Source organism: Oncorhynchus mykiss, chromosome 23, assembly GCF_057628025.1.
Source record: "Oncorhynchus mykiss isolate SJ-2025 chromosome 23, ASM5762802v1, whole genome shotgun sequence".
Classification (NCBI taxonomy): Eukaryota; Metazoa; Chordata; class Actinopteri; order Salmoniformes; family Salmonidae; genus Oncorhynchus; species Oncorhynchus mykiss.
In genome coordinates this window covers 9,129,211-9,146,418 of record NC_143044.1, presented here as the reverse complement: position 1 = coordinate 9,146,418, position 17,208 = coordinate 9,129,211, and the positions used below count along the sequence as shown (strand labels likewise).

The window sequence follows — 17,208 nt, the reverse complement described above, 5'->3', positions numbered from 1 at the left end:
CCCGGCTGTTGTGGATCGTTTCTCTATGTCCTGCCGTTTCCTCCCTCTGCCCAGTCTCCCTACGGCCCTACAGACTGCGGAGGCCTTGTTTACTCACGTCTTCCGGCACTACGGGGTGCCTGAGGACATAGTGTCTGTTCTGGGTCCCCAGTTCACTTCGAGGGTCTGGAAGGCGTTCATGGAACGTCTGGGGGTCTCGATCAGCCTTACCTCGGGTTTTCACCCCGAGAGTAATGGGCAGGTGGAGAGAGTAAACCAGGATGTGGGTAGGTTTTCGAGGTCTTATTGCCAGGACCGGCCGGGGGAGTGGGCAGTGTTCGTGCCCTGGGCAGAGATGGCCCAGAACTCGCTCCGCCACTCCTCCACTAACCTCTCCCCCTTCCAGTGCGTATTGTATCAGCCGGTTCTGTCTCCTTGGCATCAGAGTCAGACCGAGGCTCCTGCGGTGGACAACTGGTTCCGGCGAGCGGAGGAAACATGGGACACCGCCCATGTTCATCTTCAGCCGCCGTGCTGCGTCAGAAAGCCGGCGCAGACCGTCACTGTACTGAGGCCCCAGTGTTCGCACCGTGGGACCGGGTCTGGCTCTCGACCCGAAACCTGCCCATCCGCCTGCCCTGCCGAAAGCTGGGTCCGCGGTTTGTGGGGCCATTTAAAGTCCTGAGGAGACTGAAAGAGGTAAGTTACAGGTTACAGCTTCCCCCCGATTACCGTAATAACCCCTCGTTCCATGTGTCTCTCCTCAGGCCGGTGGTTGCTGGCCAGCTCCATGAGTCTGAGGTGCGGGATGTTCCTCCACCTCCTCTGGACATCGAGGGGGCCCCGGCGTGCTCCATTCGTTCCATACTGGATTCGAGGCGTCGGGCGAGAGGCCTTCAGTACCTCCTGGACTGGGAGAGGTATGGTACGGAGGAGAGATGCCGTGTTCCGGTGGAGGACGTGTTGGATCTTTCAATGTTGCGGGAGTTCCACCGTCTCCGTCCGGATCGCCCTGCGCCTCACCCTCCGGGTCGTCCCCGAGGCCGGTGACGGCGCGCTGCTGGAGCCGTGCATCAGGGGGGGGGGGTACTGTCACGACTTCTGCTGATGTCAGTTCCTCTCCTTGTTCGGGCGGTGTTTGGCAGTCGACGTCACCGGTCTTCTAGCCATCGCCGATCCATTTTTTCATTTTCCATTTGTTTTGTCTTGTTTTCCCACACACCTGGTTTTCATGTGTGCAACTGATTACACACAGTGTTTTTCACATACATATTCATTTATACAGTAATTATTATTCAACATGTCCTCACCTGTGATTTTAACTCTCTACCTCTTTACGCATGGCATTCTGATATTCCTGCTACGCCACCATGTCTATGTCAGTTATCAGTTAATCTGAATATTCTCTCATAATTGATTTGATTGACTTATTTAAGCATTTTTTTGTTTATGATACCTAATTATCTAATGTTAGTGGGGCATATTACCCTATTTTAATGTTACTCCTTAATCACTATGATAAATAAAATTGTTTTTCTTGAGTGTACTGTTAACAGAGTTGAGGTTTACTTTGAAGTGCAAGGTGTGGCAATACAGATTAACTCAATTTCAACACAGACATGGTGGTGCAGCAGGAAGATTGAAGTGTTGTGAACTTACAGGTTTGGAGTTCAAATCCCTAGGGGAGGATGTTGAAGATGAATTACTGTATAAATGAACATTCATCATGTGTGTCAACTATGTAAGTTGAAAACATTGTATGTTAAAAGCACTCACTGTGTGACTAGTTATAGGTAAGATGCCCAAAAAGAAATGTTTTGTTGAATGAACATATGAGACAATTTGAGCAAACACATCATTTTAAGTTGAGATCATTTTTGCACAAGTTTTCTCATGTTGGAGCTAAGTTTGGGAGAACTAAACATTCTAACTTCAGGTAACACTTTGACCAAAAAGTCTGTGAAACCAATTGCTTAATAATATTTAGTTGAAACAGCTATTCGTTTTTTACAGTGCATAGTCATAATAGAAAACAAGTTGTAATACCCAGAGTAATCACTCCTGGTCAAATCATTCCAGTGGACATATCCAAGGTGTCAGTGGATCAAAATAGTGGTGTGATGATGACAGAGTAAGTAAGATTATTGACTGCCATAAAAGTTGAGATCTTCAGCTTAACATTGGCTCCGAGAGTTCAATGTGGAACCCATTGTTTTCTTTGCAAGTTGTGTAAGTTCGCTGGAGAAGCCCACACTATCCCAGACATATCTCCCTTATAACCCCTGACATATGCTGGTATTCTGTCCAGGACATATATTTTCCATTATACCACCCTGTCTGACTGTCTGATGTAGCACCTCTGACTCTTCTTCCTGTTTGATCTGTGGACAGGCAAAGTTTGGGGGCTTTTTATCTAAACCCAGTTCAAACACTTCTCTTAGTGGTTGTCAAACACTGCCACCTGGGGGATGCATCACAGACGGGTGTGGTTCATCTGAAGTTATCAAAGGAATTCAAGGTCTTTGTCTACAGAGCTAGTGGCCTTGGACTATTTGTTCGGGTGTATTTGTGTGTGGGCCATTATCATCATTGTTGTCGTCATAATTGTCCTACTCCTCCTCGTCATAACGATTGTCCTCTTCCTCTTCTTCCATCTCCTCCCATTCCTCCTCATAATTGACCTCCATTTCCTCTGCTACCCCTCCTCCCCCTTCTCCTCCTGTTCTTCCTCTTCCTCTTTCTCCTCCTCATCCCCATCATTTTATTTCACAATGTTATTACCTGCGCCCCTTTCTCCCTGTTAGACTCTGTGAGAGTGAGGGTAGTGTGAGACCACCATACATATGCGTGCATTCCACTCAGTCTGAAGTGACTGAGACTTGAAATGACAGGGAGATTTCGCCTGGTCTTATTTATTCCATCACGCCTGTGTTGGTGGGGACATTTATCCCTGTTGATTTGTGTCCTCTCGCGGCGGCTTCAGAGCAGTCGAGCAGGAAGTTGACCCTGCGTACCCTGCGCTACTAACTCAACCAAATGCTCTCTTCATTAAAACCATTCCGGAGACCCTCCGGATGGAGAAGGATTAAAAAACTGTGATGTTTGCGTATTGATTTTAATTTGTGAGAGTGAATAAGGAAACTGTCCTTCAAGTTTTTGAATCCAAACGGCTCTTCATTCGTATTGAAGCTCAGAGAAGTTCATTTCTCAGATGGCCAGTGAATGTGACAGTAATTATTCACAGTGGAGGAAAACGAATCCAGATGATTATATGCAGAGTTAGTCTGCTTAGTGCTTTAAGGCTGGATAATCACTTAATAATTATTATTATTATCTTTTATCTTTTTGCAGCCTTGTAGAGAAAAGGAAAAGGTTGAAAACAGTGTCATGGTCTAAATCGGGGGGTATAACTCTCCAGTGGTCTACAATCACAGTCCTGCTAGTTTTTGTTTTCCCCTGGAGCCTAGTTGATGAATTAATGCCACTGACTGCCCAAGTCTAAATTAGCCACTGATTAAAATGGCAAGAGCGGAAACCAGGATGCACTACCCGGCTAACAACAAACACTCCCACAACTTTAGAGACGTTTCCTTAAGAGTCTCATTTGTTCATTACCTAAGATCTTTATAGGAATGTTCCAGTGATGTGCAAGGACTGTTTTCAAGAGACCATTCCCTTGATGTCAAATAGAACTTGCCCAGAATGTGGTTGCCATGTTCTCTGAATATAAGATATTAATGTCCTAGAAACTTTTCATGGGAACCATGCAAGAACATTCATGTGTCCAATGACGTTTAAAACATAGGAAGTTCTGTCATGGTCCCCTGGAGGTTTTTGTCTAGTTCAAAGCTTGTTCCAGGGTCATCCCTAAAGACGTTTTTAGGACGTCGCCTGATGGTCTTAAAGAAACGTTCTCCCCCCAAAAATGTGTTTACACACCACCCCTTGTTACTGTTGCCGAGCCCATCAAGGCCCCGATTGGTGAACCACTGATCCATTCACACCTCTTTGTCTCTAACAAGATTAGGGACACACAGAAACAGTGCTTTTAACATACAGTGTTTTCCAATTACATACAACGAGCCCCAAAAGTATTGGGACATGGCATTTTTTTTGTTTTGGCTCTGTACTCCAGCACTTTGGATTTGAAATTATAATGACTATGAGGATGAAGTGCAGATTGTCAGCTTTAATTCGAGGGTATTTTCATCCATAACGAGTGAATCGTTTAGAAATTACAGCCCTTTTTGTACATAGTCCCATATTCCTAGCACGCAATGATTACATCAAGCTTGTGACTCTACAAATGTTGTGCCCAATAGAAATGAATGGTAATTAATATATCGTGTCACTTTGGAATCACCTGTATTGTAAATAAGAATATAATGTTTCTAAACACTTGTACATTAATGTGGATGCTACCATGATTACGGATATTGATACTTGTGCGTCTAACTTTGTCACTCATCATGATTCACGATTCATTCAGGATTATCCGTAATCATGATAGCATCCACATTAATGTAGTGTCATGCCTTCTCCCGCTCCTCCCCTCTGGCGTTTGATGTCGCCTGTATACTAACCCCCGGTCCTGGGATCCATCATTACACACACCTGGCATGAATCATTACACGCACCTGTACGTCATCATGTAGGCACACCAGGACTCCATTACCACACGTATTACCTCCCCTATATCTGGCACTCCCTTAGGTTCCTTCCCTAGTAAGTATTGATCCTGTGTTCATGCAAAGATGCTACTGTTATGTTGTCTCCTTCCATGTTTGTTGTTGTATTAAACGTTTCACCTGCTTCTCAACTCACAGCCTCTTCGTTACAGAATACTGACTCAAACCATGGAAGCAGCAGGAGGACAAAATATCTCCCAGATGGTCAATGAGCAGGGATACCTTCTACATCAACACCAGGACCAGCTAGGGAGAGGTTCTTCGCAATGTCTTCAACATACCCGGGAGGCGTTGCCGTCAACTAGCGGAGGATACACTACAACCAGTCGAACCAGCGAGCCAGCACAACAGCCCATTCAGCAACCCGCTCAGGTCAGCGATGCCCATTTGTCCCTCCCAGATAAATATGACGGCACCCCATCTATATGCCGTGGCTTCCTATTTCAGTGCTCCCTCTACTTTACGCACCACAGGGGAGCCCCCAACACCAGAGGTCCAAGGTTACCAAGGTTATTTCTCTGCTGACTGGGCATGCTTTGGAATGGGCCATGGCCGTCTGGGAGAGGAGGAGCTAGCTTCATATGAGGGGTTCATGGCTCTGTTCAAATGCATATTCGATCATCCCCCAAAGGGCAGAGAGGGGGGTGAGCACTTACTCCAATTACGGCAGGGGGACCAGACGACTGCCGAGTACGCACTCACCTTCCGGACAGTAGCAGCATCCAGCTGGCGCTTTGCACGCTGTTCCGAAGAGGTCTGAGCGAGGAGGTCTAGACAGAATTGGCCTGTCGAGACGACAACCTCTCTTTGGACGCACTCATTGCAATGGCCATCTGTCTGGATAACCTACTACGGGAGCGTCGATACTTATCACTTCTCTCCCTCCCTCAGGGAACACTCTGGATCAGAGCCTGAACCCATGGAGGTAGGGGTCTCACGCCTCCCCACGGCGGAATGATGCAGACGGAGACAGCTGGGGCTCTGTCTGTATTGTGGTCAAGGGGGGCACCGGTTCCAGCAGTGTCCGGAACTTCCTAATAGGGGCTCCACAAGAGCAGAGGGACGGTCATGTGATCTTCCACCTCATAGGGCAGGAGTGAGTATTCCATCTTCCATCACTTTCTGCTAAACTCTTTTTGGTGTCCATCACACTAGTTGACTGTCCCTCATGTGCTATGTCTACAGCGTTAGTGGATTCCGGTGCCGTGGGGAACTTTATTGACCAGACCCTTGCCTCCTCTCTTAACATCATCTCATACCCACTCTCCTCTCCTTTCCCGGTTCAAGCCCTTGATAATCGGCTACTAGGATCCGGAACCATCACACACATCACCCAACCACTCACCCTCACTGTGGAGCCCATTCATCACAAGATCATCCTCGGCCTCTCTTGGCTTCAATTCCATAATTCCACCAGCTCATGGTCGAGGATGAGAATCACAGACTGGTCACCCAAATGCCGGAGGACCTGCTTCCCCATCCCCTGTGGTTCCACGTCGGTTGAGAGTCCTGTGCTTGCCCTTCAGCCTAACATCCCGGAGGTATACCAGGACCTGCGGGAGGTATTCTTCAAGATCCGCACCACCTGTCTTCCCCCTCATCGCCGCTGGGACTGTGCCAGTGACCTGCTGGCAGGGTCTGCGCCTCCATGCAGACGCATCTACCCTCTGTCGGTGGTTGAGACCAAGGCCATGGAGGATTATATCCAAGAGGCACTCCAACAAGGTTTCATCCGCACGTTCACTTTTCCTGCGTCAACTAGTTTCTTCGTCGTGGACAAGAAGCCTGCGACAAGAAGTCCCGCAGATGAGCAGGGACCCTGGGCATCTTTCTTTTGGTGCTTTTCAGAGTCAGTAGAAAGGCCCCTTTAGTGTCCTAAGCTTTCATAACTGTGATCTTAATTGCCTACCGTCTGTAAGCTGTTAGAGTCTTAACGACCATTCCACAGGTGCATGTTCATGAATTGTTTATGGTTCATTGAACAAGCATGGGAAACTTTAAACCCTTTACAATGAAGATCTGTGAAGTTATTTCGATTTTTACGAATTATCTTTGAACGACAGGGTCCTGAAAAAGGGACGTTTCTTTTTTTGTTTATTTATGTAAAAAATAGGGACCAAAATGGAAATAAGTCCCTGACTTTATTGTGCAATTCCGGTCACATTTATAAATCTTTGTGGGCCACGGCCATCTGGGAGAGAGGAGAGGAGCTGGGTTCCTATGAGTGGTTCATGGCTCTATTCAGGGGGTCTTCGACCATTCACCAGAGGGCAGAGAGGGATGTGAGTGCCTACTCCAACTACGGCAGGATGGCCCGACCGTGACGGAGTGCACGCTCACCTTTCGGACAGTGGCAGCGTCCAGCGGATTAAATGAGCCGGGGCTTCTCACCCAAATCAGAAGAGGATTGTGCGAAGAGGTCCAGACGGAGTTGGCGTGCCGAGAGGACAGCCTTTCATTGGAAGCTCTCATCACGATGGCCATCCATCTGGATAACCTGCTTCGGGGGTGTTAGTAGCCCCATCGCCTCTCTCCCTCCTTTGTTGACCGACCGAGTCAGAGCCTGTACCCATGAAGGTAGGGGCCACACGCCTCCCTGTGGCCGAGTGACACCTTCGGAGACAGTTGGGGCTCTGTCCCCATTGTGGTCAGGAGGGGCAGTGGCTCCAGCGGTGTCTAGTGTGTCCCAATCTGAGGTCCATTAGGACATGCTGCAAGGAGGCATGAGGACTGCAGATATGGCCAGGGCAATAAATTGCAATGTCCGTACTGTGAGACGCCTAAGACAGCGCTACAGTGAGACAGGACGTACAGCTGATCGCCTTGCAGTGGCAGACCATGTGTAACAACACCTGCACAGGATCGGTTGGCCTGTTGTTGGCCTGTTGTAAGGCAGGTCCTCACCAGACATCACTGGCAACAACATCGCCTATGGGCACAAACCCACTGGACCAGACAGGATGCTGGACCAGACAGGACTGGTAAAAAGTGCTTTTCACTAACGAGTCGCGGTTTTATCTCACCAGGGGTGATGGTCGGATTTGCGTTTATCATCGAAGGAATGAGCATTACACCGAGGGCTGGAGTGGGATTGATTTGGAGGTGGAGGATCCGTCATGGTCTGGGGTGGTGTGTCACAGCAACATCAGACTGAGCTTGTTGTCATTGCAGGCAATTTCAACGCTGTGTTACAAGGAAGACATCCTCCTCCCTCATGTGGTACCCTTCCTGCAGGCTCATCCTGACATGACCCTCCAACATGACAATGCCACCAGCCATACAGCTCGTTCTGTACATGATTTCCTGCAAGACAGGAATGTCAGTGTTCTGCCATGGCCAGCGAAGAGCCCGGATCTCAATCCCATTGAGCACGTCTGGGACCTGTTGGATCGGAGGGTGAGGGCTAGGGCCATTCCCCCCAGAAATGTCTGGAAACTTACAGGTGCCTTGGTGAAAGAGTGGGGTAACATCTCACAGCAAGAACTGGCAAATCTGGTGCAATCCATGAGGAGGAGATGGACTGCAGTACTTAATGCAGCTGGTGGCCACACCAGATACTGACTGTTACTTTTGATTTTGACCCCCTCCCCCCCCTTTGTTCAGGGACACATTATTCCATTTTTGTTAGTCACACGTCTGTGGAACTTGTTCAGTTTATGTATCAGTTGTTAAATCTTATGTTCAAACAAATATTTACACATTTTCTGAAAATAAACACAGTTGACAGTGAGAGGACGTTTCTTTTTTTGCTCAGTTTCCCTATACAATTACATAGATACAGAGACACAGACAAAAAAATGCTCAACCTCAATATGAGTATGAGGGGGGAGTTTAAGTACAAATCTTACAAGCTTGCTTGGCTGGTCTGTAGCTTATTCTTTAGATGTTTGGGACTGCTGGTGGGAACCATGATGTACCGGCATAATCAATGTGACACTGGACTAGCGCACTTGCCAGAGTCTTGTGCGTGTCTATAGCTAGGTTTCCTTCCAATTGGTGACAGATTTTCATGTGAATATTCTAAAATCTGCATAGAAACCATGTGTGCATTTCAGAGTTTCCTTTAGGAAAATTTGGCGCCGGTCAAAGTGACCGTAAATATTTAAAATGTTAACTCTGTTCCTTGGGTTTCCATGTGTAGCTTATGTCAACGTTTATAGCCTATTTTTTGGGGGGTGGTTTTAGGCAACTTTCATAAAGCAATAATTGTCCACCTCAAGATTCAGCTGTCAGAGATTTGAGCACTAAACGGATCAGGGCATTGCATGCATAGGCCTATAGGCTTAGGTGTCCAATGTATGATGTTAATATAAAACAATAGTATATAGCCTAAATAAAGGAAGAGAAGCTTAGCCCCAGAGATATTTAAAAAAAAATCTTTACTTAGCTTGGCAAGTCAGTTAAAGAACAAACTCTTATTCTCAATGACAGCCTAGGAACAGTGGGTTAACTGCCTTGTTCAGGGGTAGAATGACAGATTTTTACCTAGTCAGCTCAGGGATTTGAGCTTGCAGCCTTCCGGTTACTAGTGCAACGCTCTAACCACTAGGGTACCTGCCACCCCATTTACACATATACATATATATTCATTGCATTGTGGTGTTGTAGGCTAGTCCAGGTAGGATAATTGTATTGTCCCTAAACAAGATCAATAGGGGAGCTTTTTGAGCTGTGTGTCATGTCTTTGCTGTTATTTCATGCGCACATGGCCTCTCCACTACCTATCAGCTATTCCTATTTGTACTTATGGATTCATATTGGAAATTGCACAACAACAAAAATGTAATGATTTTATGTGTGATATGATTGCTAATTAGCCTATTGCAGATCTGCACAAACAATCCACCTTGCATTATTGTCACTATGAATGGTGGACAGAGGGCAGGATGGACCGTTAGACTGGTAGACTATACTGACCTGTGGTATAGTAAAAGTTAGCACACGGAAAAGTACCAAAACACCTTGATATAGGGGAGGAGCACGCAAGCAGATGAGTAAATTTGGCGAGGATGGAAGAAATGATATAGGAAACCAAGGAATAAAATGCACTACCCTCCACTGTGCCCAATAAAAAAAACACACAACCCTCCTCAAAGCAAAAAAAAAAGGTTTGTCAACCCTCCCCTATTTTGAACCACCCCTCCCCCAGTAGATTGCAACCTGTCCCTTACCCTCAGAAAACTTGACACACGAATGCTCTTGTAATGTTCCCATGAAACGTGTCTAGAACATTCACATCTTATATTCTGAGAACATGGCAACCATGTTCTGTGTATGTTTGTTGTGATGTTGATGGAATATTCCCCTAACCCTTCAGAAAACTGGACATGAATGATTGTTGCAATGACCAATGAAATGTGTCTAGAACATTAATATGGGATATTCAGAGAACATGGGAACTACATTCTGGGTGAGTTCTGTTTGATATTAAGGGAATGTTCGCCTAACTCGAAAGCCAAAACATGCTAAATAAGTTCTCTGGAGGTTTTTGCTAACAAACAGCACCAGCAAACAAAAGTTTGGTCACACCTACTCATTCAAGGGTTTTTCTTTATTTGTACTATTTTCTACATTGTAGATTAATAGTTAAGACATCAAAACGATAAAATAACACATATGGAATCATGTAGTAACCAAAAAAGTGTTAAACAAATCAAAATATATCTTATATTTGAGATTCTTCAAAAAGCCACCCTTTGCCTTGATGACAGCTTTGCACACTCTTGGTATTCTCTCATCCAGCTTCCTGAGGTAGTCACCTGGAATGCATTTCAATTAACAGGTGTGCCTTGATAAAAGTTCATTTGTGGAATGTCTTTCCTTCTTAATGCGTTTGAGCCAATCATTTGTTGTCACGCCCTTATCTGTTTCACCTGTACTTGTGCTTGTCTCCACCCCCCTCCAGGTGTCGCCCATCTTCCCAATTATCCTCTGTGTATTTGTACCTGTGTTCTCTGTCTGTTTGTTGCCCGTTTGTCTTGTTTGGTCAAGCTTACCAGAGGTTTTCCTGTCAGCGCCTAGCTGTTCCCAGCCGCTCTTGTCGTGTCCTCCTGGTTTTTGACCTTTGCCTGTCCGGACCCTGTACTAGCTCGTCTGACCTCTCTGTCTGGCCTGTCCCTGAGCCTGCCTGCCGTCCTGTACCTTTGCTTTACCGTGGTTTATCAACCCCTGCCTGCCTTGACCTGTCTTTGCCTGCCTCTGTTGCTACAATAAACATTGTTACTTCTACAGTCTGCATCTGGGTTACCTTGATTCCTGATATTTGTGTTGTGACAAGGTAGGGGTGGTATACAGAAGATAGCCCTTTTTGGTAAAAGACCAAGTCCATATTATGGCAACATCTCAAATAAGCAGAGAAACAACAGTCTATCGTTACTTTAAGACTTGAAGGTCAGTCAATATGGAACATTTCAAGAACTTTGAAAGTTTCAAGTGCAGTTGCCAAAACAATCAAGCGCTATGATGAAACAGGCCCAGAGGAAGACCCAGAGTTACTTCTGCTGCAGAGGATAAGTTCATTAGAGTTACCAGCCTCAGAAATTGCAGCCCAAATAAATGCTTCACAGAGTTCAAGTAACAGACACATCTCAACATCAATTGTTCAGAGGAGACTGAGTGAATCAGGCCTTCATGGTCGAATTGCTGCAAGAAACCACTACTAAAGGACACCAATAAGAAGAGACTTGCTTGGGCCAAGAAACAAGAACAATGGACATTGGACCGGTGGAAATTTGTCCTTTGGTCTGGAGTCCAAATTGGAGATTTCTTTGAGGTGTGGGTGAATGGAGGATCTCTGCATGTGTATTTCCCACTGAAAAGCATGGAGTAGGAGGTGTGATGGGGTGGGGATGCTTTGCTGGTGACACTGTCAGTGATTTATTTAGAATTCAAGGCACACTTAACCAGCATGGCTACCACAGCATTCTGCAGCAATACGCCATCCCATCTGGTTTGGGCTTAGTGGGACTATAATTTGTTTTTCAACAGGACAATGACCCAACACACCTCCAGGCTGTGTAAGGGCTTTTTTTTACCAAGAAGGAGAGTGATGGAGTGCTTCATCAGATGACGTGGCCTCCACAATTCCCCGACCTCAAACCAATTGAGATGGTTTGGGATGAGTCTGACCGCAGAGTGAAGGAAAAGCAGACAAGTGATCAGCGTATGTGGGAACTCCTTCAAGACTGTTGGAAAAGCATTCCAGGTGAAGCTGGTTGAGAGAATGCCAAGAGTGTGCAAAGCTGTCATCAAGGCAAAGGGTGGCTATTTGAAGAATCTGTTTAACACTTTTTTGGTTATTACAAGATTCCATGTGTTATTTCATAGTTTTGATGTCTTCACTATTATACTACAATGTAGAACATAGTATAAATAAAGAAAACCCATGAATGAGTAGGTGTTCTAAAACCTTTGACCGGTAGTGTATATTTCAGTACAGTACAGTAATTTGAAAAGATTGCTAACAAATAGATTTACTTACAACCTACCAGCATTTTTGGGTTATACTATGCATTCCTCTTCCTACATGATTAATAAGTGGATATGGTTCATTTCTCACAGTTTTGTTATGCCACCAGGCTCCTGTTTAAATACCGTTATTTTGTTTTACCTGTAGATGGCCATGGTGCAGGAAGCCTCTCGCCACCCCTTCCCAACTGTGGATGTACCTGACCATGTCCATTACACTATAGGGGTAGTCATTCTGGCTATCGGCATCACCGGCATGGTGGGCAACTTCCTGGTTATCTATGCCTTCGGCAGGTAAGGAACAGGAGCTTCCCATTGTACCATAACTATACATCTCTCTCTCTCTCTCTCTCTCTCTCTCTCTCTCTCTCTCTTTGATCAATTATAATTCTGTGGCAGTTTCTTGCAGCAAGAGAATGTGGAGTTGATGCTGAGGTTTTGTCGTCTCACTGTCTCACTATCCCTCCATCTGTCATATGTGGCTCTGTCGTCTCAGTTGTTTATCAGTGTGTCTCAGTTGATCCGCATTGTGTAAAATAAAATAACCTGTCGCACAAGCTGCAATTGCAAGTGTTTTCACATTCGTAGTTGTCTTTCCTTCATCTCAAGCACACTATTTGGCTTGACATTACATTGTTCTGGGTTGTGTGTAACGCGCTTCGCTTTCAATGCTTTGTGTGGAGATGCCATTTCTCTCCCACCATGATGACTCATTGTGTATATAGACACGCACAGATGCACACACACACACACACACACACACACACACACACACACACACACACAATCATTTGCAGATATACTGTAAGTGGTACATGTTGGACAAATTGATGGCACAAGCTCTTTCCATAGATAAATAGTTGTTAAAAATAACTTATTCACCAGACAGAGAGGAACTATGTAATTTCAGTACAATAACACTTTGATTACACTGACCTACCATTTGTGGGAATGTTACAGCATTATACTGGGGTTTGTGTGTGTGTGTGTGTGTGTGTGTGTGTGTGTGTGTGTGTGTGTGTGTGTGTGTGTGTGTCAAATTGAATCAGAATACTGTATCCTGCCTTTCCCTGTGCTGTATGTGCTGTGTTCTACAGGAGCAGGTCACTGAGGACTCCGGCCAACATGTTCATCATTAACCTGGCCATCACTGACCTCCTGATGTGCCTCACACAGGCACCCATCTTCTTCACCACCTCCATGCATAAAAGATGGATCTTCGGGGAGAAAGGTACTCCACACCACCTTCTAACTCACCTGAGGTCAATTATTTTCCAATCTGATTTTTCTGGGAAAAACTGATAAAATCTATACATTACTTGAAAGAAAAAACATAGAAATTTGTGGACGCACACTTGGATGGAAACCTAGCTTCTTTCTTATTATTGACCGGAAGGAGGTGGAATGAAGGAATTGATTCCAAGGTAATTAAGTTGAACAGAATAGGTGGGGAATGGCAAGAGGTAGAAGTCTATGATAAGAGAGAAAGAGGAGAATGTGTTTATTTTTTACCGTAAACCATGTTTCCTTCCAACCATTTTATGCAGAGGAATTAACTGAAGCATGAAAAACTCATGACAGGCCTGATGGGAACAGCACATTTTTTTTGTAAAAACGTCCTAATGTCGAAACAAAATGTCGACAAAAATAAAAAATAAACACATTCTCCTCTTTCTCTCTTATCATAGACAAGGGAGGATCATTTCTTTGTCTGTGAAATAGATTGTGACAATTGCGGTGGAAAATGCTTTTACGTGCAAACATTGATATAATTACCATCATGTCAAAGTAAACTTAGTCACAATGATATGTTGTCCTCCCACCACAACGTGAAAAAAGCATGAAGAGTTTATTAGGCAGATGGATTAAGTTGTGATGAACACACATATGGTGGCTAAGTGCACGTTGACGAGCCTGATGCAAATGTCCAATACACATCAAAGGCGTTATTTGTATGCTGGTGACATGATGATCGGTGCTCTTATCTCAACATGTAACCTACACTCTTTTGCGACAACAAAATGTGATGGGAACACATTGAGCTTCTGTTTATTATTAACTTCATGGAAACTTATGCGATAAAGTGCTTTTTATTTGCATTACTTCAGGATGCACAGCTTTTCAACCGCAACATGCCACTTTAATGGAAACAGGCCAACCCATTACAATGTGCAGGCCTTTTTCTGCAAATACTTGATAACTCAGCTTCCAGTCTTTCAAAGGTGAATGGAAGCCTAGTTAATGAGTTGTTGCCTAGAGATACAGACAATGAGGCAGACCTTGAGGCTTTTTATCTGCATCCATTTCAATCAAAGACAGCTTTGGATGAACACTAAAGCCCTACTCGCGGGGGATTCATTTTACTGGGGGAGATAGGTTTTATGTAATTATGTGCACAAGCACAAATCACAACATCTGTAATTTAAATCCCATCCCAATCTGCCATGTCGGTCATTTTTGCATAGCAGGAGAGTAATAATCCCACCTACTGTTTTTCAAATAAGTGACTGTACATTATTTATTATGGGGGATACCTGGGGAAAAACAGATCTCTCTGAAATGAAAATGGATGGCCCACTCTTTCAGTAAAATATATTTTTACCCGACACTCCCTGAATGCTTGAAAAAGGGTGTCCCTCCTGTCGTGTCTTTACTATCATTAACTGAAGACTTATAGTTTTTATCAAAGATTCTCTGTAATTAGTATTACGCGATCAACTGATTAATCATGTAACTAATTAACTAGGAAGTCGGGGCACCAAGGAAAAATATTCAGATTACAAAGTTATAATTTCCTAAAATAACTTTTCACATATTTTATCTGATCAAATTAGTCTTCGAATTAATGAATTATTTACTGTACCTCACGTTAGTCTCATTCCAAACATCGTAAATTGTTGGTTATCTGCACGAACCCAGTCTTCACTATGAGTCCTCCATACATCAATTGTCTTAAATCATTTATTTATTACTAACTAAGTAATTCACAGAAATGGATAGACAAACAAACAAACAAACACGGTAAATGTGGTTACATGAAATGATAGGAGAATGTGCCCTAGTGGGCTAAACCGGCATGGCGGCTTGTTAGACAAAAGAGGGGTCGACTAAGAAGTCACTACAGAGTGATAATTATAACAATTTAAATGCTAATCCTTTACACATGAACGCTCACTCATTCGGGAACAATTGCAATCAATATATATATTTACGCTCAATGTGTCGTCTTGATCGCTGGTGAAACATTTGTGTCTTTCGTAGAATTGTCCGTCTCTCTCCCTCTCTCTCTGTCCCGGTTAGAGGGGATAGTTCAAAGTGACATTCGTTATAGAATGGATGTTTCGGCGGTTGTCGTTCTTCGCGTTCAATGATACCGAATTCCTAGCTGCAGACTAGTAATTAGTATCAAAGACTTGTTCTTATTCTGTCGGTATCGATAGTCTAAGAGTTTAACCACGTGGTATGGTTAAAAGATTCAGCAATGGTCTACAACCTTTGTCCTCCTAATGTAGAAAAACATGGTCTGCAACCTTTAGCCATCTCGTAATTGAGGTAAGCTCGGTCTGCTGATCGAAAACCCGAGTGGAGTTTTTATTTGGAATGGCAGAAAAGGCTGTCCCAGGATTTCTGACCCTAACTGGGCTCAGGGGTGGTCCTCTGATTTAGTTCAAATCAAAAGGAAATTGTATTTTTCTTCATTAAACAGTCCAAAACCATATTACACAATTATACAAACAGTATCATACTCACTCATTCATCTTATACAACAATTAGATGTAAACCTCATATCTGAGGCTATTATACAAACAGCGTTATGGTAATGTGGCCACACCGTCTCCCATGAGCTTCCCCAAGTTGTGACAAACGGACCAGTTTGTAGCTGGATTCTTCACCGATCTTTTATACTTTCTCCGGAACATGAAATTTGTTCGTACCTCAAGTTCTGTGAGGTGGAAGGATTTCCTTTGTCCTCTATGAAAGTTTACTCTCTCTCTACGATGTGTCCATGAGGAGATCCTCTCAGGAATTATGACGTCTCTCTGACCACAGCAACCTAGTTGAAGGAGGAAAGGGGGAGGCGGGGAGAGGGGGATGGGCTTGCTATACCCAAAGAGGCCAACGTCATGACACTCCCTTATAACCAAAATAATAATTAAAACATGTAAATGAAATAGCAGCGAACCCATTACCCTCACTCCTAGGACAGACCAGAGCCTTTAGATATGCAGTTTTGTTTTTCGTTTTGTAAGCATTGACCTATATGGCAAAGTAGCCAGAAGGTTGTGGATTCACATTCTACTGTGGACAAGGGTAAGGGTGAAAAGACTTGCATTATAATTAAAAGCACTGCATTCATTTAATCTGTCATCTTATTTGTGGTCTGAGAATGCCTTTTATAAATGCATGTCATGCAATTCTACGTTATTTTACATGACTGGAGACAAGCAGAATCCTTTAATATCCCAACAGAGCATGCCAACGAATGAGCGCATGCTGCAGCACCAGAGAGGTTTTGATTTCTATACGGGCTATTGTTAAAAAAAGGATAGTCTAAGTTTGGTACAGTCTATCAACTGTAAAAATGTTGTGCAACTGAACCAGTTACAACTGAAGTATCTGATAATCAAATAATTGGAGAAAAAGCCATTTGTTTCTTAATACAGCAGCTGCAAATCATCAGGTAGGCCTATATTTTTTCATTCGGGAACGATCATCTTCTAACTTATAAGAGCATCCGCTAGGCTACATTAACAAACTAGGCATGCATAGCTCACCGCATGATCCTCAAACCAAAGACTGGCCAAACTAGTTTCTAAAAGTCAAAATAAAAAAAATAAAAAAGTGAATTCAAAGGCACTGTAGAATGACTGTATAGCGTAATAAATCCTTTTTTTGTTTAATTATTATTTAATTCTAAGTAATTATATATTTTTTATTGAATTTTAGACACCTTTAATGCAGAATGTATAGGCATGTTGTTGAAATGCTGAGTACTCCTGCCAGCCTCTGGCGTGTCACAAATGCTACACGATGGATTTCTTAAAATGGCAGGCTATAGCCATGAAATGATAAT

The 17,208-nt window shown here is 44.0% G+C and overlaps 1 protein-coding gene across 1 annotated transcript in view; it reads left to right on the top strand.

The window, feature by feature from the left end:
* The window catches only part of LOC110502386 (melanopsin-A-like), a 72,002-nt gene that overhangs the window by 9,000 nt on the left and 45,794 nt on the right, over window positions 1–17,208 (top strand). The window contains exons 2-3 of the mRNA XM_021580372.3: window positions 12,283–12,428; window positions 13,232–13,365. Of these exons, the coding sequence (XP_021436047.2) occupies window positions 12,283–12,428; window positions 13,232–13,365 (280 nt within the window). The remainder of the gene's footprint in view (window positions 1–12,282; window positions 12,429–13,231; window positions 13,366–17,208) is intronic.